General features: G+C 39.8%; 1 protein-coding gene across 12 annotated transcripts in view; it reads left to right on the top strand.

Moving 5' to 3' along the window:
• The window catches only part of LOC109398078 (uncharacterized), a 392,442-nt gene that overhangs the window by 85,728 nt on the left and 279,615 nt on the right, over positions 1 to 27,099 (top strand). For all 12 annotated transcript variants that reach the window (XM_062852509.1, XM_062852507.1, XM_062852511.1 and 9 more), the window contains one exon: positions 18,034 to 19,029. In XM_062852509.1, the coding sequence (XP_062708493.1) occupies positions 18,984 to 19,029 (46 nt within the window). In that variant the 5' untranslated portion in view covers positions 18,034 to 18,983. The remainder of the gene's footprint in view (positions 1 to 18,033; positions 19,030 to 27,099) is intronic.

Raw genomic sequence — 27,099 nt, 5'->3', positions numbered from 1 at the left:
ATTTTCACGCTCTTAATTAATAGCTCGTAGGATTGAGGAAATAGAGCAATGGTGTCTTCGACAAAGTTGACGGGAATGACCAGCGCCATCTTTTGACAGTTAGAGTTTTCGGATCAATCCCCCTAAAAGTGAGATACAAAACTATTTTTTTTAAATTGTTGAGATAGAGGGTTGACGTCTTCGGAAAAGTTGTAGCATTTTTTATTCCAAACAACTTTCCTGAAGACGTCAATGTTGTATTTTTTACACCAATGGAGATAGAGGCCTGTGTTTGAAAGTTAGCCCCAAAAACACGTTTTTTAAGTGAAACAAACATTTGTTGAATTTTAAGACCCATACAATGTTCTGCAAAGTTGTATGTATCAATAAAATACGCAACTTTGCCGAAGACATCAAAGCTGTACGAATTAAATGAGACGAGTAATAGATAAATTTATGATTTTTTTCATCCACTTTTAGGGATAAATATCATTCTTAGGGGCAAAAAGGTGCAGCTGAGGATACCCTTATCAGAAAGTACATCTAAAGAGCTTTCAAACAAGGGTTAGTTTGTCCGTCCACGATCGTCTACTGAGGAGATATGACCATAATAAAAAATGTCCATGTTACGATTTAACTGCATTCAAATCTACGTTGACAGTAAAATTCATGGCTACTGTGATCAAATAATATGTAGTCTACTCTAAGCTAATTTGCGCAATAGTCCTGATTGTTTTAAATACCAAATTTGTTCCTAAAAATGTTTTCCACAGCCTTTTATATGATTTCTACTATTTAGTACAAATCGCATTCATTGAATAAAATATTAAGACTTATCGGGATTTCATACGCTCTCACAGAGTGAAACAGCTCAGGAGTTCTTCTGTAAGGTAATTTGAAATTTTATGAGCATGAGCATGAGCATGAGATGACCGTACAATTCGTAGTTGCTACTCCGTTACTGACCAGAACAGTCAACATTGCACAAGGAACCAAAAGGATGGGGCCTGGGTGTAGCTTTCCATCCTCAATGTGCAATTTCGAAGGTTCAAAACTTTGTATTGTCAGTACCGGCGCCGGCCACGTCCTTACGGTCATCGGGAAAGGGAAGGAATGTTGGTGTGACATCCGTTGCTACTAGAGACCGTGTGTACCTCCGCATCCCCACGGTTGTCACAGGAAGGAAGTTTGTTAGTGGGAAGGGAAGGGATAGAAAGTTACATAGATCTGGATTCACATTGGTATGTGATATGAACTATGCAACCCTTGATATGATTTAGTCTTCCGCCAGCCGGCTGTCGGAAGAATACAATAATTTTATTGTATGTTTGTGTATTAAATTTAATTATATACCGGGCATGAATAATTTTTAAACCACGCTTATGATCCGACATCCAACTCGTAATAACGCACGTTTTAAGCTTATCGTTTCTCAGTCAGAAAATAAACTGTATGCAATTCCGTTCAGTGTTACTGAAAATGCTGAAAAACCGAAACCCGCGCCGTAGCTTTACGAGAAAACTGGACAACTAAACAACTAAAATCGTTGCTTTTGAGTTTCACCTATGTTCTTGTATTACTTTTTTTCGCGTTCCCGTGTTAATAAGATTGCTTATAATAAAACCGTTGTACATATTTATTATCCGCGAAAGTTCGCAACGCGTAATATAAGTTGAAGATGTGATGAAAAACAAAAATACATTATCGTAAGTGTTCGAAAAAGAAACCATAATTATGGAACTCGGCACGAATAAATCGACGCGGTCTACTTGTCACTGTATCGTACGGTAATCTTGACCTTTCTAAAGAAAGAGATAATTCGCCGCTTTGATCGCTGATTGCCTGCTTGTAAATCTGAAATAGAAAATAGTATTAAATTGTGATACGTTCTCCACTGTTATATTTTTGTAAATGGTTATTTATATATAGGTTAAATTTACCTGCATCCCTCTGAAACAAACGGTATATTAGCAGTGAAAAATAAATAGAGTAAAATCTATATATATAAAAATGAATTTCTGTCTGTCTGTCTGTCTGTCTGTCTGTCTGTCTGTCTGTCTGTCTGTCTGTCTGACCGCTATGGATTCGAAAACTACTGGACCGATCGGTGTGAAATTTTGTATGTGGGTATTTTTGGGGCCGGGGAAGGTTCTTAGCTTGGTGCGGGACCTCTCCGGTCTCTGGAACGGGGGGCTCCCATACAGATGACTTCACCGGGGACGTCCCTATGGAGCTGCATGTCAAAAAACACAGTAGGCAGGCAGAACGACGTTTGCCGGGACAGCTAGTAAATAAATAAATAAATAGTGTAAAAAAGTACACCAAATTTTGATCCTGGAATGTTCCTGCATTTAAATAAACCCGGCCGGAAAATAGCAAGATCAAAACTTGATATGGTAGATCTTACACCGTAACGCACCATTCCAAGGTGATCTACCCACGTTACGGGTTTGTAAGGTAATTTGAAATTTTATATGAAGAAAGTCAACACAATGAACCTTTATTAAGATAAGGCGAAATTGGGTTTAACTTATATTTCATCATAGTAGCCATGAATTATCCTGTCAAAGTAGATTTGATTGCAGTTAAATCGCTGTAAGGACATTTTTTATTATGGTCATATCTCCTCAGTAGACGATCGTGGACGGACAAACTAACCCTTATTTGAAAGCTCTTTAGATGTACTTTCTGATAAGGGTATCCTGAGCTGCACCTTTTTGCCCCTAAGAAAGATATTTATCCCTAAAAGTGGATGAAAAAAATCATAAACTTATGTATAACTCGTCTCATTTAATTCTTACAGCTTTGATGTCTTCGGCAAAGTTGCGTATTTTATTGATACATACAACTTTGCAGAACATTATATGGGTCTTAAAATTCAACAAATGTATGTTTTACTTAAAAAACGTGTTTTTGGAATTTTCAAACACAGGCCTCTATCTCCATTGGTGTAAAAAATACAACATTGATGTATTCAGGAAAGTTGTTTGAAATAAAAAAATCTATAACTTTTCCGAAGACGTCAATCCTCTATCTCAACAATTTAAAAAAAAAATAGTTTTGTATCTCACTTTTAGGGGGATTGATCCGAAAACTCTAACTGTCAAAAGATGGCGCTGGACATTCCCGTCAACTTTGCCGAAGACATCATTGCTCTATTTCCTCAATCCTGCGAGCTATTAATTAAGAGCGTGAAAATGGGAAAATAAACCATTGTGCAATGGGAAGTGCATTAAAAGTGAGTGACCTTTTTGTACACAGGCATACATACACACATACACACATATAAACATCATCTCAATTCGTCGAACTGAGTTGATACACAGACAAACAGACGTCTCACTTTGATCACTTCCCATTGTTTCATTTTTTAACGGGTAATTCAAATAATATGTAGTACGCAAATTAACCACTCTTAGCGCTCACATCGTTTTTGCTCCTGTTTGACGTTTGCTGACTATTGCCACCTACTTGATGGTTTGCGAAACACAGTGTATTTAGCATTGGGCGATCATGTTTTCGAGACGATGATTTTAATCGCAATTTGTACCGATTGATACGTCTGTTTCTCTGTGGTTCATTGGTATATGTAACTTGACCCTCCGAGCCTTCTATTGAAAATTCGTTTTTTGAGTGAACATATAGCCTTTCAGTACAATTTGGTGTACGAGAAAGGCAAAACGTCTAACATTGAAATGACGCTTACGTCACCTTGCGGTACTGCAGATCTAGTATCATACCATGAAGCACTAAAAACAGTTGAAGAACGACAGCTGCCAAACAATTGTCATCATTAATAAAGTGAGTGGCAGTTCAAGGAAAAGAAGCGCAAAACTTACTCGCTTGGTTTTGTGAAACTTACCTAGGGAATCGCGCCACTTGGGCGGTGGCTTCTATATTCGTGTTTTCCACTATAACTCAGTTAAATTTGAACCAATGGATCATTGAAGCCGACTTTTCCGCTACTCACCGCATCAAAACAAAAGCGCCTCCGTATATGGACGGTAACACAGTGACAGCAGTCGAGTTACGCCAAACACACACGGCTACGGTGGCGCTATCTGTTCATTTCATAGCGGCCGTTTTAGTTATTTTAGTGATCCATTGACACAGCCTTTGGAATGTGGTGAAATAGGTATAGTATCTACCCGTGTACAACATTTCAAGTCAATTGGTTCAAAATTGACTGAGTTATAGTGGAAAACAGACGAATATAGAAGCCACCGCCCAAGGGGCGCGATACCCTAATTTTGTCATTTACCTAACCATTGCACAGTGGAGCACCTAGTACATCAAAACTGATCAAAATTATTTTGACGCATTTTCACAACCCAAATGCAACCCAAATTAGTAATGAAACGTATTTCATAGTTTTCGTATTTTTTTATTTCGTCATTAGGGTGACCAATTTTATGATTGTAAAAGTCAAGATTTTTCGAAACTAAAATTTTTCAAAAAATCACAACTTTTGAACCAGTTGACCGATTTTAAACTTCTTTTTTTCGCTTGAAAGCTGTTGAGTTCTAGTCTTCAGCAAAAATACGTTCAGAGGACCAAATAGTGTTTTAAGGCAAATAATATCATATAATAATATAGTTATCACAATTTTTTCAAAGTGTTGCAACTTTTGAAATCGGAAACATCCGGAAGGTTTTCTTTCTGCATTTGAAAGAGGAACAATAGTTTTATCATACACTAAACGCAGATTTTCCGGAAACAGCCGGAAAATCAACTTATTTCATTTTGAATGTACGGTAAAGGATTCCATCAAATATTTTTTTCAATATTTTCATATATTGTATGTAAATTCAACGTCAATTTGTTTGGGTTTCAAATTAACAGAATAACAGCATTACCCTTCTTTAACAAACTGCATTGTTGAATTGATTGACCATCAATTTCATTCACTTTGTACGGTCAAAACTAGCACGCGCTGTGAGTTATATCAAAGAAAACGGCTAAACTTCAGCTTCACTTAACCTCTTCTGATAAGCATAAACAAAACATTTGTACACTGCTTAGCTGTCAAACGATTACACGATAACTACACTTGGCAAAAACACAACGGAAAACCCAATTACTTCATTTTGAGTTTTTCCACTTATGATCAGGTTTTGATGTGATTTACTCCAATGTGCATTGCGGTAAAATAAAAGGGGTAAAAAACGGGAGTATACGGCCGTGATTGAATCATGTGCAGGATATGTTCCATTTCAATTTAATAATTATTGAAAACGTTGATGATGACGATATTCAGTGGACTTGATAATTTTTGCTATCATTCATTTGTGAAGACCCCATTGTAAGAGGTAGGGTTCATTTGGGACAGAAAAGTGTGGTGTATTTGGTTTAGGGAATTTATTGACATTTGTACATTAAATAATAGCTCAGTATAAAGTCTATAATACTGCTTGTGATGGAAACAAAATATAAATATTTAACCCTAGTACGATGTTGGGGTCAGACAGGCACGCTGAACGTACACAACGCCATATTGGTGCGAAAACCTAACACCTTAGGAGGGTTATTTAATGTTTTAACTGCACAAAAGCAAAACAAAACCATTTTTAGGGTTTTCATTAAAACTTTAATAAACCCCGGGATCCCGGAATTTACTAAGTTTTTTGTGCCGGATTCCGGGATAAGAAAATTGATTGGGAAATGGTCACTCTAACTACACTGTCTTCAACCAGAGGTTGCACAGACTGAACGATCACCAACATGAGACAACGGACAGCACACGAAACAGCCAATAGGCTCATTGTACCAGTTATGGCTATAGTACCTCAAATTCGCCATAGTTGATTTTCAACCTTTAAAGATGCAAATCAACAAGAAAATATTCGTGTACAACAGGTCACGTTCACAAAAGATAATTGCAATCATTCAAACTTCACAATTTGCTCAAATTATGATAGAAATGAATCATTTTCCTTAACTTTTCGGCCTCCTTGCACAATATTTCGCCATAGTGTACCAGTTATGGCAAATCCCATAAGGAATGCATGTAAATAGTGCGAAGTGGAACCCAAATTAACAAATGTGTCCATAACTGGTACAGGGTTCCTATCATTGGCACATGCCGTAATAATTACTAAAAATAGTTTTGGCTCCGTTTCTATATTTTCCCTGTAAAGTATGCAAACTAACCAATCATTTGATATATCGATGGCAACCGTCGGTCTTCTTATTTTTGTACAAATAGTTTTCCTTAGGTAGTGCGATAACTGGTACAGGTACCCTAGAGTTCGACGAAAAGTTTACACCGACAAGCGGGAATCAACTCCGAGATTTAAGGAACGTCTAGAAGACTATGGTGCAATTTTATTTTTCTATGGAACAATATTCAATTTGCTATGGGTACAATTTTCATTTTTTATGGACCATTTATATTTTGTCGTGGAGCATTTCAGTATTATATGTTTTACCGGTACAAAGTATGAAACGTTTTCAATTATTATGGGTAACATTGCACATCTTCATGGAACATATGCTCATTTTTTATCGAGCGCTTTTTGATTTTCTATGGATCATCTCTAGTTTTTTTTTCTGGGTGCAATTAAAAGGCTGCTCTGGTCAACTGCATGCTACGGCTTCCTATTGGGGCATGGGGACGCTTCCTGTTTTTGTTGGAGATTTTTTACTCCTCGTCATCCGTGAATAGTTTGTTTGTTATTTTATACGGACATGTCTCACGTAAAGAACAACACCATATCTTCACTGCCTAGTTGTGATCCATCAGTCTTTGTACGGTTAATTTTTCATTCCGTCCATTGCAGCACATTACAGCCAGCGCCATGTCTCTCATGTCGGTTCTCGGTTGGTGCTTTGCTGTTGGTCGTCGTCGTCGGTGTTCTCTGTTTTCCCCCTGTCTGTCCGGAAAATAGAAATACACTAGAACTCCAATGGCGCTGTAGTCACTTTTTCTATTTAATTAAATTTATAACTTTTATAGTAATAATTGACTGTTTTTACCTTTCCAGCTGAAAAAGAATCTTTTGTTTTGGTAAATAAAATTTATTTGACACTTCTAGTACCGCTACTGACGCTGTAAGAGCGTGGCAAACTAGATGTTAGTCACACGAATAGTCGCGACATTGGACTTCTGTGGCTAGTTATTCTACTGTCCGGAATTATTTGGATTATATTTTTTTTCTCCTGTGCTATGTGACTACATTTTTACTTTTCTGCGAACGCGCACCAACTGGCCATGTAAACAATTGTACAATTTTAAATGGCCTGCCAATGTCCACCCCCGTGAACGGCCGTTGCCGTCTCGTTTTGGGCCGCCAAGACTATTAGCAGATGTTTACGTACTTTATTTGTACACCCTGCTCGGCGGGAACATTGTTTTTTCTTCTTCTCGGGAGGCCAGTGAAAGTTGCGTTTAATGGGAATGAAATACAGACAAAAAAAAAAGTCGATTTGTTTTTCTGCGTGGAATAACAAATTGGCTCATTAAATTATCTGGCTGTTTTGAAGTCTGCTTGCTTTATACAAAAATGTAAAACATTTGCTTGCTCTCGGTTTTGTTTGTAGATGACCTTAGTGCTGCAGTAATTGTATTAACAGGTGTATTTTGCTTGAATGTACGCTAGTATAGGGGAGACTGGGGATACTTAATCTATTTTTCTTAATTTACCTGAAACTTTAAGAAAAAACACAAAACTAGATCCGATTTCCGTACAAAATGGCATGTAAACATCTATTGCAAGTTAATACACAACAGAAGGCCTTTAAATTATTGTTAAAGTTTTCAAAACTGTGTTTTTATGGAGGCATGTCTTATGATGTATTTTTCAAAAATGGGTGACACTTGATCCCCCTTTGATCACATGGTTTATTTAAAGGGAAAATAATTTCAGAATCTTCCTATTCTTTTTCTTCTCGAGTTTTCTTGTATTTTCGATGATTATGGAGTGTTTGAAATTGTAAGATTTCCTTAAATTTTTAAGGATATGCCATATTTTCAAAATGGGGAGACTTGATCCCCATTTTCTTGGTTTGTACTAAAGTAATAATTATCTGACACATTTTATCGTTGAATAAACTAGAATTCCAAGTAAGTAGAGGCTTCCGAATAGAGTTTTATTTTTCACATGTATAATGTGTGTGTAATCCTCGAGGGATCAAGTCTCCCCATGTCACTGTTGTGTATACCAAGCTGAATTAATTAAAATATGTAAACAACAACCTCATTTGGATAAATAAGTTTGAAAGTACGGAAAGGGGGATGGCTTTCTCAGTCTTTGATTCAAGAACGATTTTTATCTACATTCCCGACGTTTCGGCCTAGGGATTTGGCCTTTTTCAAGGGTCGTAGTGTCTACCGTCTATCGTTTTTGTAGTTTTTGCATATAAAATGCTCTTCTGGGTTGCTTTTCATGTATACGTGTTGTTATTTTAGATTTTTAATTTTTGTATTATACACTGTGCACTGGTAACGACTGTTTTAAAAGAATGTTTTAAAACAGTCGTTACCAGTGCACAGTGTATAATACAAAAATTAAAAACCTAAAATAACAACACGTATACATGAAAAGCAACCCAGAAGAGCATTTTATATGCAAAAACTACAAAAACGATAGACGGTAGACACTACGACCCTTGAAAAAGGCCAAATCCCTAGGCTGAAACGTCGGGAATGTAGATAAAAATCGTTCTTGAATCAAAGACTGAGAAAGCCATCCTCCTTTCCATCAAGTTCCCAGTCGTAAAATCCCATACTAAGTTTGAAAGTACTTTATTTAAACTATGTGCTGTGAAATTTTAACACGATTTGGTTAAATTTTCACAAAGTTATTGAGATTTTTTGGAATCTCCTAAAAGATTTCTGAAGGACTGAAAACAAACCATCAGCCGTTAAGAAATAATGCAATGTACATTCGAAATCACTTGTAGTCAAAACATAGTCGTTTGTCCAGGGATAGTTTTGGAAAAATTATGCTAGAAGAAAAATGTTTATGATTCCGAGCAAATATGGGGGGAACAAGTCTCCCCAGGGATATAGTCTCCTCAGTCTCCCCTATTTTTTTCCTGTTTTCCTGTTTCCATTGCGACAAATTGTTGATCGCAAGTATAAAATGTGAGCTCTCTTTCTTCTTCTATTTCTTCTTGGTGTAACGACTCCACTAGGACAAAGCCTGCTTCTCAGCATAGTGTTTTGGTCTTTGAGCACTTTCACAGTTATTAATTCGTAGGCTACGGGGAATTTCTTCAGGAATTCCTCCAAGTATTACTTTAAGAATTCCTCCTGATATTCACTCGAGAATTCCTTCTGTATTTTTTTTTTCAGGAACAAAAAATCCAAGGATTACTGTAGGAACTCTTCCTGGGGTTTCTTTTGGAATTCCTTCATGAACTCCACCAGAAATTAATCCAGGATTTCCTCCAGGAGCTGTTTCGAGATTCCCTTAGGAATTCCTCATGGGGTTGCTTCTGGGATTCCTCCTGGGATTTCTCTAGGGATTCCTTTTGGAATTTCTCCAGGAATTCTTCCAGGAATTCCTTCAGGGATTTATCCAAGAATCACTCTAAGAATTCCTCCGAGAATTTATGTAGGGATTCCTCTAGGAATTCCTATAGAGATTCCTTCAACAATTTGTCTACAGATTTCTCCAGGAATTCTTACCCGCATGCCTCCAGGAATTCCTCCAGAAATTGCTCCAGGCATTCTTCTAAGAACTCCTTCAGGAATTCCTCTAGGGAAATCCTTAGAGATTTCGCTAAGGATTCCTCCAGAATTTCCTCCAAGAGTTCCTCCAAGGATTTCTATTAGGATTTGTATATATCCTCCAGGGATTTCTCTAGGCTTACCTCCAAGCATTCCAACAGAAAGTCCTCCCATTGCTGGATTATGAGTGCTATAACTAGGTAAGTCGACAATTTTTCAACCCTTTATTGTTTTTATCAAAGACCAAACTAGTCTAAAACTTTCTCTTGTAACAGAAAGCTGAATTAGCAACCAAAGCTAAAAAAGTATTATTTAAGGGCTCTATACCTTTAGAAGAAGTGCATTAAAAAATGTGAAATTTTCAAACTCGTTTTTCTCGAAACCTTGATTTTTGAGTTACCTAGTTCTACCATTAACCCTCGAGTAATCGCGCTTTTGTATTTTATGGTTTTGTTGGATGCAGAAAACATACAAGCGTGGGAAGAAAAAAGTGTAAATGAATTGTTAAATTTTGTTAAATTGTATACGTGATCGACCTGAATGACTTTAATTGAGTTAAAAGGTCGTTAATAAATCACTCAATCAATCGATCACCACGTTGAAAAAAAAACTCGCTTTTTGTACTCCGCTTTAGTGTGGTGCTGACGCAGGTAGCCAATCGCGCGAGTTACGGAAGGTTAAGAGGACGAATTGCTCCAGGAATATCTTCAGGAATTGTTTAAGGAATTCCTCCAGAAATTCGCCTAGAAATTACTTCCTCCAGGAATTTTTTTCAGGGATCCTCCAGAATTTTTATCAGGGATTACTCCAGGAATTCCCTTAGGAATTTATTCAGGAATTCCTCCAGAGATTCCTACAAGAATTGCTTCAAGGATTCATCCAGAAACTCCTCCGAGGATTCCTCCAGGAATTCTTTCAGAAATGCTCCCAAGGACTTCTCCAGAAGTTTCTTTAGGGATTCCTCCTAGATTTCCTCCAGGGATTGCTCCAGGAGTTCATCCAGGATTTTCTCCAGAGATTCCTCTAGGATACCCTACAGTTAGCTTTTCAAAAATGTTTCCAAGAATTCCTCCAATAATTTTTCTATGGATTTCTGTAGGAATTCTCCTACACGGTCTCCTGTAAATTTCTTGCATTCTTGCAGAAATTACTCCAGTAATTCCTTCAGGAATTTTTGCAGGGATTCATCCAGGAGTTTCTACTGGAATTTCTCCAAGAGTTTTCCCAGGGATTGCTCTAGGAATTCATCTGGTGATTTCTTCAGAAACTCCTCTCGGATCTCTTTAAAAATTTATTCAGGGGTTCCTTCAGAAATTTTTGAAATGTTTCCATTATCTTTTCCAGGAATGCACCCAAGAGTTTCGATAAGTATTGAAATTCTTTAAGGACAGGTTTGTTGGAATCCCAAAATGGCCGCCACAATGGCCGACTTTGGTACCTACTTACGATTTCGAGCGCACAAATCTCTTCGTAAACAAAACGAGCGCACCTGAGCTTCTTATTAGGCTTATTACAAGTGAACAAGAACAGAATAATAAAATGCACTGTTGTTTGAGATTTGTGCGTATAAAGTTCTGATACACTGTTGAAGTGGTATTTCAAGAAGTTTGTCCTTAACCCTAAAAGGGAAATCTGGGGTCCATTGGACCCCAGGCGCCTTTCAGAGCTCGTCTTTGATGGAACACACTCAGCGAGGTGACGAAACTGAGGCCGTGAAGGTATCCCTTTTAGAGTTAAGATAGTTTTTGAAGAATACATACAGGAACCAGGAATTATCTCCAAAAAATCTTCTATGAGTTCATCCACGAATTTGTTCAGGAATCCATTCATGAATTTCTTCAAGAATACCCCCTGCAGCTCCTGCCCAAACAACACACATGGTTACAAAACAGTCACGGCAGCGTATGAAAGGGCTGTTGCACAGAAGTCACTGTGACTTATTGCGCAACCCTTTTGCCATGACTGTTTTGTAACCATATGTGTTGCTTGGGTGCAAAGGTATTTCTTCAGAAATTCGTTCTGCCTGGGATTCTTTCAGGAATATACCCTGATATTCTTTTTTTTTCTCCAAGAAAACCTTCAAGAAGTTATGGCTTTCTCAGTCTAAGAATATTGAAACGGCTAGTTTGGCATAGCCCAACATTTCGGTCCCGTAAATTGGATCTTTTTCAAAGGATAAGCAGCCAACCGTCTCTCGTTATGCAGTTTTGAATGCAGTTTGAGAGTTGGAGCTTCTTGTAATGCCATTTAACATAAAACACATAAATTTTTGTTGTACTTTTTGGGACAACTTGCACTGCACACTATAGCACAGCGAACGACATACATAAGAAGCTCCAACTCTCAAACCGCATAACGAGAGACGGTTGACTGCTTATCCCTTGAAAAAGGTCCAATACACGGGACCGAAACGTCGGGCTATGCCAAACTAGCCGTTTTAATGCTCTTAGACTGAGAAAGTCACAACAGTTCACCATTTCCTCCCAGTCGTATACTTTGTAACCGTTCAAGAATATTCACGAGGTTTTTGAAACAAGATGGCTTAAGCGCCACTCCCGAAACTCGAGAGACCACCTGTCGTTTTGACTTTGCCCGACTTTGAAGACTTTTCCCTCAGGGGACTCGTGAACGGCTTCACTATTATCCAACGAACCCGGAAATACGCCACCTTACCCTGCCCACTTACGATGGAGAAAACCCCGACCTAAGCTCTTTCGATTCGTACGCTTGGGATGGAAGGTGGAAGTTTAGAGGGTCAATTTACCTCAATCGTAACGATATAAATTACTGTGAAAAAGATGAATTTCAGTTCAACTATTCAAAACGGATTTATTCTAAAATTGCTAATTTGAATTCATAAATTATTTTGAACAAACTGATTCGGGTTGGACCTTTTATTTACAAACGTTTACGGGTTGGGAAAAATGGAAACAATCATGGCCATGAAACAAGGTTTCCACGTACCTGCGCAGGTTTTGTTACCCTGAAGCGTTGTCTCGATGTCTTCCGACGACGAACGTTTCCGGCCCTTGCCGGAGCTGGACGAGGGATGTCTGTTGTTGCGTTCGATCCCTGTAGCAATGGCGATGACGATGCTTGGCCGCTGACGCTGTAGTGATGGCGGCAGCGATGGACACTAGAGCTCGGGAGTATGGCCGAAATATCGGTGCGGAGGAGGTGGAGGCTGGACGGAAGGCTTCCGATTTATCGATTCCTCGAGAGCTTTCGCTGCGACGGATTGTCGAGCTTCCCGGGTTATGACCGTCTCCTCGGGACAAAGAGCCAACGTACCCTTCGTACGGCTTCTCCTTGTGGGTTCCACCGTACGCGATGAAATGAAACCCCTCGCCTTCGGATAAGGTCCGGTCCCACGCACGACACTTGGCTACGTACGCGGACCGTGCTCTCGGTACTCTGTCCACCTGGGGGTTGTAGCGTGAGGTGGACTTTGACGACGGCTATTGGCGACCGCCGGAGAACTTCGTTCGTGATCTAACGAACTCACCTCGCTCCGTTTAGCTACCTCGAAAGGCGGGCCTTTGCGGATTCCCGAGCTCAAGAATGTCTGTCCGAGTACCTCAGACGAAAAGGGCGCCAGGGACGCCTCGGGTAACCCCTAATTGACTCCGCTTGTCACACTAATTCGCTGATTCCAGCCCGTACAATAAAAAGCGCCTTGGCGCTGGAAATAGTCCAACGCGAACAGTATCAATTAATCACTAGTCAAAAATTGCTTAAAACACTATATTTACCTTTTTATGTACAAATCCACACTAAGTGTAGAAGAAACGCAGAATAACCACGGTCTCACCGACCGGAAAAACACGTACAATTTTACTAAATTTAACACAAAAGATACAAAAAAACCGTTTTAAACACTTCAAACGAATTCACTTTTCTACCTAAAATTACCTTCGGTACGCAAACGAAGGGCACAAACTAATCAAAAACTACTTCACTTTTCGAAACTTAAAAACCGCGATTACTTCCACACACCAGCCTTTTGATGAACGAAATGATCGAGCTTTGGTCAATTTTCCCTTAAATAAACTTCTTAAACAATCCCCTATTATTCGAATAATCGCGCCAACGAAGAATTCGAATGGCGATCTAAATTATTGGCGCATTCCTAGGTTCGTCAAGATGGTTTACAAGAGTTATGTATATTTAGGAGCCATCACTGCACTCACTACGTCATTTTTATAGCAGCTGGTTTAGCCGAGACACAAACCAACATACACGTATAGCTCTAGTTTCTAATTCAAACGAGCAAAGTCAAGACGAATTTGAATGTCGAATCTAATCTAAACAATTTAAAATTATAGCGATAATTATTTTATGGCATATTTCTGTAAATGAATTCAAAGCGTGATTTTACTTAAAAAGAGAAAAACGTCAAAGCGTTTTTCAATGCAGTTCATTAATTACTAAAACAAAATATTTACCAAAAACTAACCTTAAAGCAAAAACAATTTTGCTTAAAAAAAATAAAAACGTCAAAACGTTACAACTTCTTCCGTTATCCATTGATTTTTCAGGAACTCCTGCAGAGATTCCTCTAGGAGTTTTTCCAGAGATATTTTGAAGGTGTTCCTTCAGAAATATTTCAGGGATTCTTCCAGAAATTTGTCAAGGTATTCTTTCAGAATTTTTTCCGGAAATGCCTCCAACGATTGTTTAGGACTTATCCTAGGATTTTCTTCTTCAAATAAGTTCTAACATGCTAGAAGCGCTTTCAGGCATTTCTTCAGGAAATCCTTAAGGAATTCTCCTAGGGAAGACTGCTTCGGAATTCTCCCAGGGTTTCCTCCCGGAATTTCTGTAGGAAATGCACCATGTATTTCTTGGAATTCTTTCTTAAATTCCTCAAGACATTTCTGATTTGAATACATTCCAGTGATTTTGTCCAGAAATTCCTCCAGGTGATTTCCAGTTTTTTTTGCTAGAACAGCATTATTTGAGAGTTCTCTGGAAATACCTCCAGAAAACTATTTTCCTCCAGTGATAATTACAAGGCTTTCACGAGAATATCTTCAATAATTCTTCTTAAAATCTTTCCGGAAATACACCAATTGACATTTCTACAGGACTATGCTCTGGGATGAGTATACAGTATATGAGTATAGACACTGTCTTTCTGGGCAAGGACCTACTCGGAACAATACAACTGGAGGTTTATTCTTAGAGTAATAGAGATCCAAGATATTCGAAGATTGCTAAAAAGCATAGACAAACAGGATGATTAATTACTGAAAGAACTCCATTTGGTCATGGAAGACATTAGGCCGGAACAAATCACATTTTCTTCTTTTGTCACTTTGCTCGTTGACTTATCAAGGGGGGAAGGGATGTTAAATAATAAATGTATTTGATGAAAATTTACCCAAACAATTGAGCAAAATCGTCAAACTCATCGGATTTGTTAGGAAATTTTCTCGACAACTCTAATTTCACTTTAAAATTTTTAAATTTCTTAAATATTTTATTTGTGATACCCCCCCCACCCCCTCAAAATTTCCGAGGGGGCGGTGACATAAGATAAAATCGAAATTTATGTCAGCCTTATGTTGACATTTAGAAAAATCTTCGGACGGGTTTCCATAACGTTCTACTAGAGAAACTATTGTAGGAAATTATGAATAAAAATCTGAGTTAGTTCAAAAAAGAGTTCGTAATTTCCATGAGATTTAAGCTATGATTTTTTTACGAAAGTTTTGTAGATTTCAACAAAAAAAAAGATTAGCCCAGAAGAAATAATGCACGAGTGAAGAAAAATCCTTTATCTTCCAGAAATTGGTTACCCCTAGTAGCACCACGTTGATTTATGTAGAACAAGCGAACCTTTTTCAGCGTACAAATAAAATAGCGTACCTGCTGAAGGGTTAAATAATCCTTTGAAAATATAATAGGGGGATTCACTTAACAGCGTAAACTGATTAAACTGATTAAACTGATTAAACGTCGCGATCACCAAGGCAATCTTTGATTATTTTATTCACAAAATCATGAAACATTTCAAATAAGCAAAAAATCATGGCTTACGCAGCCATTTAATCTGTTTAGTGAGTACCCCTTATGTTATTATATTCAATTTCATCGTGTTGCGTTTAGTTATAAAAAAGCTAATAGGTATAAATATGCTATAGGTGTTCGTCTCTCCCTGACTGAAAAATTGGCTACGCCCTTGTCATTCCTCCAGGTGAAACTATTACCTAACACCATGACGCATTGCCCGTGTAGCTGCCGGCTTAGAATAGCACTACGGACCCCCTGTTCCGGGGGTAAAAGTCCACCAAACAGGGAACCCCAATCCAAGGTGTCAGGCGACCCGTGCTGATGGATAAATGATTGAGGGGGTTTCAAAGATGCTCGATCGTTAACATTGTCCGTAGCGTGGGTAGATCACCTTTTCGTGTTGAGTTGTAACCGTTGTTACAAGGTTCAAAGAAGTTTTTTAAATATGCGCCATGTTAGTCGAGGATTTAGGTAGGTTCACATACTTCAGCGATTAGAAAACCACTGGGCTGCAAACATGTTCTACAGCTAAACATGGCGTGAATCAAGTCACAGTTAATGACGTCACGTCAAAAATAAGAAACAAAATAAACAGCGTGTCATTCCTTTGTGTTGAATAGTATTAAAATGGAAAGGTATATGCTTAGCAAGGGAACCGATAGCCTATATGGACCTTTGATATAGGGGATGGCCAAAATGTTTGGGATAGGCAACTTTTTTTCTCTCACAAAAAAATTCAACATGCTGTAACTTTCCATAGAGTGTATCAAAAAATCTCAAATTTTGACTGTTTGTCAACCTATTACATATATGGTTAATTTTTTGCAAAGTAAGAATCGTTCGGGTAAAACACTATTTTTTAGACAAATCATTTTTGAGCTGTCATATCTCGGAAACCAGTGAACCGAATTGAATGAAATTTTGAACGTACACTAACAATATGTATATGCTTCACAAGCTATTAAAACATAGGTAAACATTGAAAAAAGTTATCATAGATTGACACTTTTTGGATTTTTCTCGAAAAAATGTATTTTTTTTACACCAATGTCAATAAATTTTAATGTTGATATCCAAAGATTTTCCACTTCTGTTCTCAAGTTATCTCTTATCAGATATATTAGAGCCTATTTAGATTGAAGAAAGAACACATTTAGTATTTTTTGTGTGGTATTGTTAATTTGACTTATTTTCCTCTATATGAGTAAAAATTTCAACCCGGTATAACTTAATTTGCCGTGAGAAAATATTACTTTTTATATCGTCGTATTAAGTATCAATACATTGTTGATAAACGTTAAAAAAAACATTTAATTCGGTTCACTGGTTTCCGAGATATGTCATTTCAAAAATTTGTTGTCTAAAAAATAGTGTTTTACCCGAACGGTTCTTTCTTCGCGAAAAATTAATCAATCGAGTCCAAATTTGTATTTGCCCTGTATTTTATGCCTGAACGAACGAATAAGCGAACATTATGTATATTGTTCATTCATTGACCTTGACACCATTGGATTAATTGATTTACAGCCTCGAATTTGTAACTAAATTGTGAGTAATCTTTTTGTTAAAAACAAGGCATGTCCACATATTATCATAAATAAATACCTTTAATATCGAGTTCTCAGTCAATCACGTAATCCCAGGGCGTCGTCTAACAGTGCTCTTAATGTTCAAACATGTTCTCAATGCAGCTACCTATATGAATCAAAGTCAATGAACGCATCTCCATCGCCGACAGCAGTTTTTCCACTAAGCTCTCTGTTTTGCGCCTGGTCTGCTGCTTGCGGCCTCAAGGGCCATGCTACAGTTGACTAATCATTAGATAGGATCATTCTTCCGAGAAGATGCGGATAGCCTCGACTCGAGTGCTCATTTAGCCCCTGATCCGCTTCTTCTGCCCCCAGCCCGAGCAACGGCCCCAAGGGAAAAGGCAAACACCTACATAAAATCTACACCTCGTTAGGTCGGCATTGGCACCCGTCAAAGTTGCTGTTAGCAGCGGGAAAATTGAATCACAGTCGTGCCTCAATTTGACTAATTGGAGATGAGCCGGTTGTTGAGTTGGACGGATTTCTGTGAGATGGAAAAACAATCCTGTCAGGCACGGTTGAATGCAAATCATCCGGTTCGGTTGGAAAGTTACTGATCCGTTATGGAGAACTGGATTGCACGGCATGTGGAGGGACAGGGAACAGCAAAAATCGCCAGATGCCATAAACTTAGTTACACTTTGTTTCAATTACGTCTTCCTCATTGTCACTGTCGGCTGTAAAGTCTGTACATCTCCATCCGCATTGAAAGATTGTATTCTGATTCAATTTGAAGTTTCACGAAATCTCATTATTCGTCTCTCTGTTCCATTTCAGAAAGCTGCGCACCGAGGAAAACTCATTAACGAAAAAGTGTGTTCCATTATCAAGATGAAAGGAATAAACCACGGAAAGTGAAAGATAGAATACGTCCCCAAAGGAAACGAATCGAATCGTCACCCATCGTTCGAATGTCGCAATAGTTCATTTCATATTTCTTAAATCAAGTCACGGCAAAAATGGTTTTGTGGAAGTTCTGACAAGAACGCAAATGAAAACGGAAATTCATTAATGCCATGAAGCGTATCTTCACAGTGAAGAATGAGATGCGTCGGTGAAAAATGCAAGAAAGTGAAAAAATATTCTCCGCCAGCAGGGAAAACGCCGCCAGCAGCACCGTGAACCGCGATCGTTGGAATGTCTGAGGCTGGGAAATTATGGAAATGTTTTTCATTATCTTAACCGATGCTAAAGTTTGCTGGAAGGAAGTGGAATCTTTTGAAGTGTGTTCGTTCTTTGCCGACGTATTATACGCTTTGTGAGAGCAGAAGAAAGGAAGTTTTAAGCACTTTGGAGAATGGTTTATTATTCTTCCGGCAAAAAAAGATGTAAATGCGACAGTGTTTTTTCTCCGTGAGGCGGAATATGCTGGGGGCTTGTGAAAGAAATGGAATAAAAGAAATCATCAGTGCGGTTAGAAGAGTGGGATTTTCCAGATTTTGCACTGGGAGAACGAATGATAAGAATTGTCGGTCGAAATTCTGTGGTGAGCTGTAAAGTGTGTGATAATCATCAGCGAAAATCTGCTAAAAGAAAGGTGGAAATCCAACTTTATCGATTTCACTTCTTCTAACAAAGACAAGCATAACATAAATTCGTCAAGAGGACCAACAACAATTGAACGAGGAGGCCTGATAGCTGTAAAAATACTGGAACAACGACTGAAAACCAATGCTGCTGCGGCTGCTGTTTGGAGGAAAACTCTGATCAGGGCATCGAAGACTAAGATGCTCGCTTTTGCTGCTTTACTAGCTGTACACGCAGGGCTTGCTGGTAAGTTTAAATTTCCTCATTTAGGGGGATTAGATGCATTAGGTGGACACTCTAAGCAAATGAGTACGTTAAGCGTGTACAACTGAGAACATTTTAACATATAGTTGGTTTACAACTTCAACTTGATACTTACGTATTTCAATCATTTACAGCAGATAGAATGCCTTTATTGTGAAGAAATAATGAATTGTAAAGCGTGTTTCTTTCAGAGGTGGTAGGAACGGTAGGGGGCGAAATGTACACCCATCGGGGCATAATGGACACCCTTGCATATTTTAGGCTATACCTTTGATTACATGGACCAGTTTAGAAATTTGCCTGAGGAGATCAATACAATAAGTATAATTCTCCATCTTAGATGAATTTATATGACATAGTTGATAAAATAAACTTTATGCTAAAATAATCGGATTGATTTTTTCCAAGCTCTCTGAAACGCCTCTTAATGTATGCATTGTGCGTACATCTATTTGTAAATGCCAGTGTTCATTTCACCCCGAATCAACTACAACATTAAAATTGCTGTTTTAAGTAAATTCTGATAAAAAATTAATTACTTTTTCTATGCCCAAGTCTTAGTATACATGCAGATAAGGTAATGCAATGCTAATTTTTATGCTGATAAAACCCAAACACTCACCATACCTTATTTGCACTTCTTCAAAATTATAAGATTTCCACCATATGAAAAATATATTTTGATTTTGAAAATATTTTGATTATTTTGATAGGGTATACATGGTATCATTGAAAAATACAACAACAACTTGTTCCTTCACACTTATGCTTCAAAATTTTAACCTTAAAGTCAATGTGGGCTTCGTGGCCGTGTGGTTAGTGGCGTCAGTCATCTGGGCGTTTCGTAAGCCTCGGAGTGCGGATTCGATTCCCGCTTCAGTCGGGGAAAATTCTCCATTCTCCATTCCATCTGGGTGTTATGTGTGTTGTCCGTTGTCTCGTGTTAGTGTAATGTTCAATCTGTGCAGCCTCTGGCTGAAGACGGTGTAGCGTCTTAAAAAAAACTGAGGTGTCCATTATGCCCCGATCTCCTCTACATATATTTGCTGAAACACAAAATCTAAGATAATATTGACAATATGTCAATTTCTTGATTTTGCTTTGGTTGACCAAGCCATGTGGGAAATTACACTGTTGAAAATGCTTTGACATCCCTGTGCACAACAGCACATATGCTTGATATACAAATTGAGATTTGAACTATGAAAAGAAATCTACGTGCTCCGGTGAGACTCGAACCCACGACTCCAAATTCGCTAGACGGCCGCTTCTATTCCTTCAAGCTACGGAGTCACTCGACTATCTCCGTCGCCAGCAGGCCTAGAACTGAACTCGATTCCAAAGTCGCGCATGGTTATCTTCTCTTCACAATCCAAACCTCTTTCGGATGGGATTAGATGAACTTCTAACACAAACACTGTTGTGCACATGTCTGTTAAAGCGGGAGAGGAAATTTGTTGTGTTTTCAGTAATAAAAACACTTAATTTACATTTGAAATAATGAAAATCTACAGAACTTTATTTTCTAACTTGTACAGTTCTTCAATCGTAGACAAAAACTCTCTTTATTCGCGCCAAGCGCAGTGACAGATGACGGCTTCGTATAACGGCATCAGGGTTGTAGCTGAGGGGTGGTAGCATCTCCCCCTTTAATTCCTAACCGACGACGTAATCTTCCAGACGTTTTGGAAGACGGCTTACTCTGGCAGGCCTGGGAGACTTGACCGGTGATAAGCGAGTCGTTGGTTGATTTGGGATCGTCGAACTCGTATCGAAGAATTCTTCGTTGTCTGCACTGTCGTCTTGATAATGGCTGGCATCAACTGGTTCCAGAACTCTCGTGGGTGTACTATTTGGTGAAGGCATCTGTTGAACTGGAGTTTGCTTCCGGAGGTCGAAATCATCCACTAGAATTTCTAGCGGCGTTGGAACTGGTGATGATTCGATAGTGTCGGTGCATCTTGGTCTAAGCTGGTTTACGTGTGAACGAATAAGCTTCCTGCGACCTGATTGTTGATCGAGCAGAACATTGAAATTGACTCCTCCAATAGCCTCAATGACAGTTCCGGGAGACCATTTCCACTTATCCGCATTCTGGTATATCTTGGCGTAGACTGTAGAGCCAACTGTAAACTTCGGATGATGCTGATCGGACTTACTGTTGAACGTTGACGGACGCAAGAGATCCAGTGTTGTACGCATGCGCCGACCCAGCATTTCTTCTGACGGTGATTTCCCTGCAAGTGCGGCACTGGGGGTTGAGCGGTACACGTGCAGAAATTTCTGGAGTGCTTCGACAGATGGCACTTCTTCCCCTTCGACGATTTTGCGAAGCGATCGTTTCAGGGTGTCAACAAAGCGTTCGGCCTGGCCATTCGACTGTGGGTGATATGGCGCAGTACGAATATGCACGATTCCCAACTGTTCACACATCTTCTTGAATTCACCGCTACAGAACTGCGTCCCGTTGTCTGTGACAATAGTCTCCGGGATACCAAATCGAGCAAAGGTTTCCTGAAGAAATCTGATTGTAACGGCTGCAGTTGTATGTCCAGTCAGGAAAATTTCAGGCCATTTTGTATATGAATCCACTATTACTAGGTAGTACATTCCGTCAAGTGGGCCTGCATAGTCCAGGTGAATCCTTTTCCACGGACCGTCCGCTCGGGGCCATGGTTGCGGTTGATGGTGTGGTGGAGATTTTGCAGTACTGGCACAAACGGAACACTGACGAACTAGAGCTTCGATGTCGTCATCGATGTTTGCCCAGTAGACCGCACTGCGAGCAACGGCCTTCGTCCGTTCGATGCCTTGGTGGCCACTGTGTAGCTGTTTCAGAACACGTTGTTGGTAGCATTCAGGAATCACCACCCTGTCGTTCATCATGACGCATTCATTGACCACGGACAAAGACTCGCGTCAAGAATAGAAAGTTTTCAAATTCCGATCTGCAATCCTGCTACTGTTCGGCCAACTGCTGTCGATGTACTGTATGACCTGTTGTAGAAGGGAGTCTTTCTTCGTTGCAGCTCTCACCATCTTGAAGTTCACTGGTAGCGATGTGAAGCATTCTTCCAGACTTGCGCTGACGTCATCTTCCAGATTGACAGTAGCAATGACGTACTCTTCCTCTGGTTTCTGGTGGTTGCTTATCAACCGAGACAGGACGTCGGCATACCCAAAGTTGTCCGTAGCGATGTACTCCACGTTGAAGTCGAATCCGAGCAGCGATAACGCCCAGCGCTGGAGGCGATTCGCGGTGTGTAGCGGTACACCTTTCTTGGATCCGAACACCTTGAGTAATGGTTGGTGGTCTGTCTGCAGCGTAAATTTCCGTCCTAGCAGCATTCGTCGAAACTTCGTCACCGCAAAAACCAACGCCAACGCTTCTTTTTCCACCTGACTGTACCTCTGTTCGGTGGCGGTAAGCGTTTTCGCTGCGTGTGCAATAGCTTTGATGCGGCCATCCGGAAATCGATGCATTATGACCACCCCGATTCCAGATTTTGAAGCATCACCCGCAACGATGAGTTCAAGGTTCGGGTTGTAGTGCGTAAGCAACAAGTCTGATTGCAATACGCTTTTGATGCTGTCGAACGCATTCTGACACTGGCTACTCCACACGAACTTCCTATCCTTTTTCAGAAGCTCATCCAACGGCTGTCGGATTCGATGTATTTCCGGGATGAATTTGCCATAGAAGTTTGCCGCTCCGAGGAATGATCGGAGTTCGCTGACATCTGTTGGTGGTGGCATTTTCGCTATGGCAGCAACCTTTTCGGGATCTGGCTTGATACCGTCGGCATTGATGATGAAGCCAATGTAGCCAATCTCCTCCTTGTAGAAACTGCACTTTTCCGGACGCAGATGGAATCCGTACTCCTGGATGCGAGCGAACAGCTTCTTCAAAATAAGGTTGTGTTGCTCCCGAGTTTCGCTGTGGATCAAGAAATCGTCCAGGAAATTTTCCACACCCTCGAGTCCTGCGATCATTTTGCTCATTAATTGCTGGAACGCTCCGGGGGCCGATTTAACCCCAGGTGGCAGGCGGTTGAACTGATACAGCCCACGATGGGTGTTGATGGTGAGCATTCGTTTCGATTCGTCATCGACCTCGACTTGAAGGTACGCGTCGGACAAATCTATTATACTGAACACTTTGCTTCCCGAGAGTTTTGAAAAGATGTCTTCGGGCGTCGGTAGTGGAAAATGATGAGATTCGATCGCCGCGTTGAGCCCTGTGGAGTAATCGGCGCAGACTCTGACTTTTCCACCTGGCTTCTGGACCGAGACAATTGGAGCTGCCCAGTCAGAATAATCCACCGGTTCGATGATGTTCAGCCGCTGCAGTCGGTCAAGTTCCTTGTCGACCTTCGGAATCGCGTGGAAAGGCACCGGTCGTTTCGGCCTGAACACCGGTTGCGCACCGGGTTTCAGATACAGCTTCACCTTCGTTTTCGTGCAGTGTCCGAGGGAGTCTCTGAAAACTTCGGGAAACTGGGTGAGGTACCAGTCGTCTGATTTGAATGAATTGGAACAATTTACCTGGTTACAGATGGCTGCCAACGGCCTCTTCCAGACCTCGAAAGCATTCATGAAGTCCAGACCGAGCAAGTTCAGACCCTTGACTGACGTGACGTAGCAGGTTCCGTGTTGTTGTTGTTCGCCGATCTGCATGCTGCAAGCAAATTCCCCCAGCAAGGGTAGCTTCTCACCGGACGCTGTGTTGGCCCGATGTTCCGTCTCCGAAAGCGTAGGCGATCCGCATTTCATCCAGATTTGCTCGGTGATGATGGTTATATCCGAGCCGCAGTCAAGTTGCAGTTTCACTGTGTGACCGTTGATACGGGTTGTCACGTACTTCCGCTCGCTGCTGACTTGATTCACTGAATGGATTCTGTTTGCTTGGCTGTGCTTCTTCTTGTTTTTCTTGCTGTGTTGTTGCTGCTGAGGTGGCTGTTTGTTGTCATCCGCCTTGTTGACAGTTCGGCTGAAGCAACTGCAGTAGCCTTCTTTGTGCCCCTGCCTGTTGCACTGTTTACAGACATGTTTGGAGTAGGAGCAGTCTTTGACAAAATGCATTGCCCCGCACTGCCAGCAGGGTGAGCGTGGAGCTGGCGGAACTGTTGCACTTGTCGAGCCGGATTTTGAAGGCTTGACGGACTGATGCTGCTGCTTGTGGTGTTGAATCGCATGCACACTGGAACTGACTTGCTTTTCCACCAGCGCTGTATCGTGTTTCAGGTTCGATAATCGCTGGCATTCCGTGATTAGCACTTCGAGGTTGATCTCCCTTCCGGCTTCCGATTCCAACTTCGATAGCAGGCGTGTTCTGACTTCCGCCTCTTTCGAAGACTGCATTCCACAGATGAAGATCAGAGCTTTAAATTGGTCGATGGTGAGATTCGCCAAATCAAACTCCTCGCACTGTCGGTTTACGATTCCGGCGTATGTGACGTAATCATCGGCATCACTCTTGACCACCCGAAGGCAATCATAACGCTTGCTAAAGAGTGACTTTTGCTGGCCGAAGATGACCTTCAGCTTCTGCACAACCTGGTCGAAGGTTAATTCGCGTGGATGTTGCGGTAGGAGATAGTTGGTGAACTTTTCGTGAACTGGTACACTCAAACTGCGCAGCAGCAACCGAATTTTCGCAGCGTCGTCTAACTCCCTACCGTCCGCTCTGAAGAGATCCTCATACTTGTTGAACCACCGATCGAATGTTAGTCCGGCTGCCGGATCATAATGGAATTCCTTTATTGCCGATGATAGTGATTCGACAATTTGGTCCGCGCTCCGTTTCTGATTGGCTGCTTGGGGTGCCTGCTGACTGGAAAGGCGCTCCAGCAAAAGCAAGAGCTTGGTGTTCTGCTCCGCCATTTGCCTTAGCAGCTGCTGATTGGAAACTTCTGGGAGCCCCGCAAATTCCTCAGTTTCTCCGTCGGATAACATTTTCCTCGCGGTTCACTATAACGACTCGTCAGAGACACTTCTCGTCGCCAAATATGTTGTGTTTTCAGTAATAAAAACACTTAATTTACATTTGAAATAATGAAAATCTACAGAACTTTATTTTCTAACTTGTACAGTTCTTCAATCGTAGACAAAAACTCTCTTTATTCGCGCCAAGCGCAGTGACAGATGACGGCTTCGTATAACGGCATCAGGGTTGTAGCTGAGGGGTGGTAGCAAAATTATTTTTAATTGTCAAGAGCTTCGGGCACCGTCTTCCAATCACTTATTGGTATGAAAATTAGTATGCAGTCGGACTCTCGACGGGTCGGTCCTCGGCCGACCGATTACGGTAAGATTGACCAAAACACCTTACAAATGTCAATTTCTTGATTTTGCTTTGGCTGACCAAGACATGTGGGAAATTACACTGTTGAATGGATGTCAAAGCATTTTCAACAGCAAATGAGAGCGATTCTAATTTATATACATTACATACCTGTTTTGCCACAGTAGTGTCAAATAATGGACTTTCAAGCTTCCTCTAAGCAAAGCTTTAGCCTTGGTTTTAGCCTTTTATCATGAAAAAAAAAAATCACTTAGAGGGGCGAAAACGTTTTTCTAAAGCTCCAAGGGGGCGACAGCCCCTAAAAGTTTGGGAAGCACTGTTAAAGATGCTATGCATCTAGTATGATGATGTTAACCCTCTAATACCCAACCCCGCCTTTAGACGGGGTACAGTTTGAGCATTTTTGTAATTTTTGTTTCGTGGAAAACCAAAATTTTTATATTTTTGGCTGATATTTAGGACTGTTTTGTATATCTCAAAATAGTTTTTGGTGTATTTTAAAGCGTATTTACATTTTTTAAAAATCATTGAAAAATTGATGTTTTAGTCACCTTCTAGAAGTCATTGTTTATTTTGTATTGAATCGCTACAAATAACATATTTTTAATTTTTCCCAAATCATTCTATCTTAGTTTAATAGTTTAAGGAAATCGAATACACTCTTAAATTATTTTCCTTAAAATTACACGGAAAATAAAATTTTCTATGAAAAAAAATAGAAATAAAAATATTTTAACAATAATCATAAAATCTCAAAATGTTTTCATCTAAAAAAATCGGTATCCCAAATAGGCTTCCAGAAAAATATAAAACTGTGGGGATGTTCAAAAATAAAAATTAGAAAAATCGAAAACTGAAATTCACGAAATCGAGAATTAAAAAGAATCATCTTTCAAAACATGTTTAAATCGATTTTAGATGACGAAAAATGATATTTAGATCAAAATCAAAAATTTGGTTATTAGAGGGTTAAAATAACTAAAATTGTAACAAAAAGAACGCTGCTATTACCCAGATAATAACCTATTTTGTTATAATCAGATCAAAATTTTAACAAAATGTTATATGAATTTAGGATTACTCATTTCTATCAAAAATCCTTATAAAAACTTCTACAAATCAGTAACAAATTTTGAAAACGACGCATAAGCAATGCTACACCATTGATTATACGCCGTTTTCAAAATTTGGTACTGAAATATTCGTTAAAGACACATGAAGAAACCTTGGGAGGAACTTTTGTAGAAATGAGTACAAACTATGGAAGGAACTCTGATAGAAATCATTCAAAAATATCTGGGAGAAATCCTATTCATCTCCCACCTATTACACTAGTTTTAGTTCTATCAATGACCATAGTTTTTGATGCAGAATTATGCGCTGATTTCGAGACTGATAGAAATTAAGTAGAACAGTTTTTACGTTTTTCCCATAAATAGAGCACTACAGTTTTTGAAAATATGGAATCTATTCCTCTATATATAAAAAATAGTTTATGTCTGTCTGTCTCTCTGCCTGACGCCTTATGGATTCGGAAACTACTGAACCGATTGGGGTGAAATTTTGTATGCGGGAGTTTTTGGGACTTGGAAAGTTCTTAGCATGGTTCGAGACTCCTCCCCATTGGCGTATCTAGGGTTTTTTTCCTAGGGGTTGCCAGTTTCAATGGCTTCCAGGTTGTTTTTTTTTTGTAATAGGAAATAGCGATCCACCATCAATTTCTTAGTATTTTTTCTCTGTTCGGAACA

The sequence above is a fragment of the Aedes albopictus genome, chromosome 2, assembly GCF_035046485.1.
Source record: "Aedes albopictus strain Foshan chromosome 2, AalbF5, whole genome shotgun sequence".
Taxonomy (NCBI): domain Eukaryota; kingdom Metazoa; phylum Arthropoda; class Insecta; order Diptera; family Culicidae; genus Aedes; species Aedes albopictus.
The sequence above is the reverse complement of the archived record's forward strand: the minus strand, read 5'-3'. Positions and strand labels throughout refer to the sequence as shown.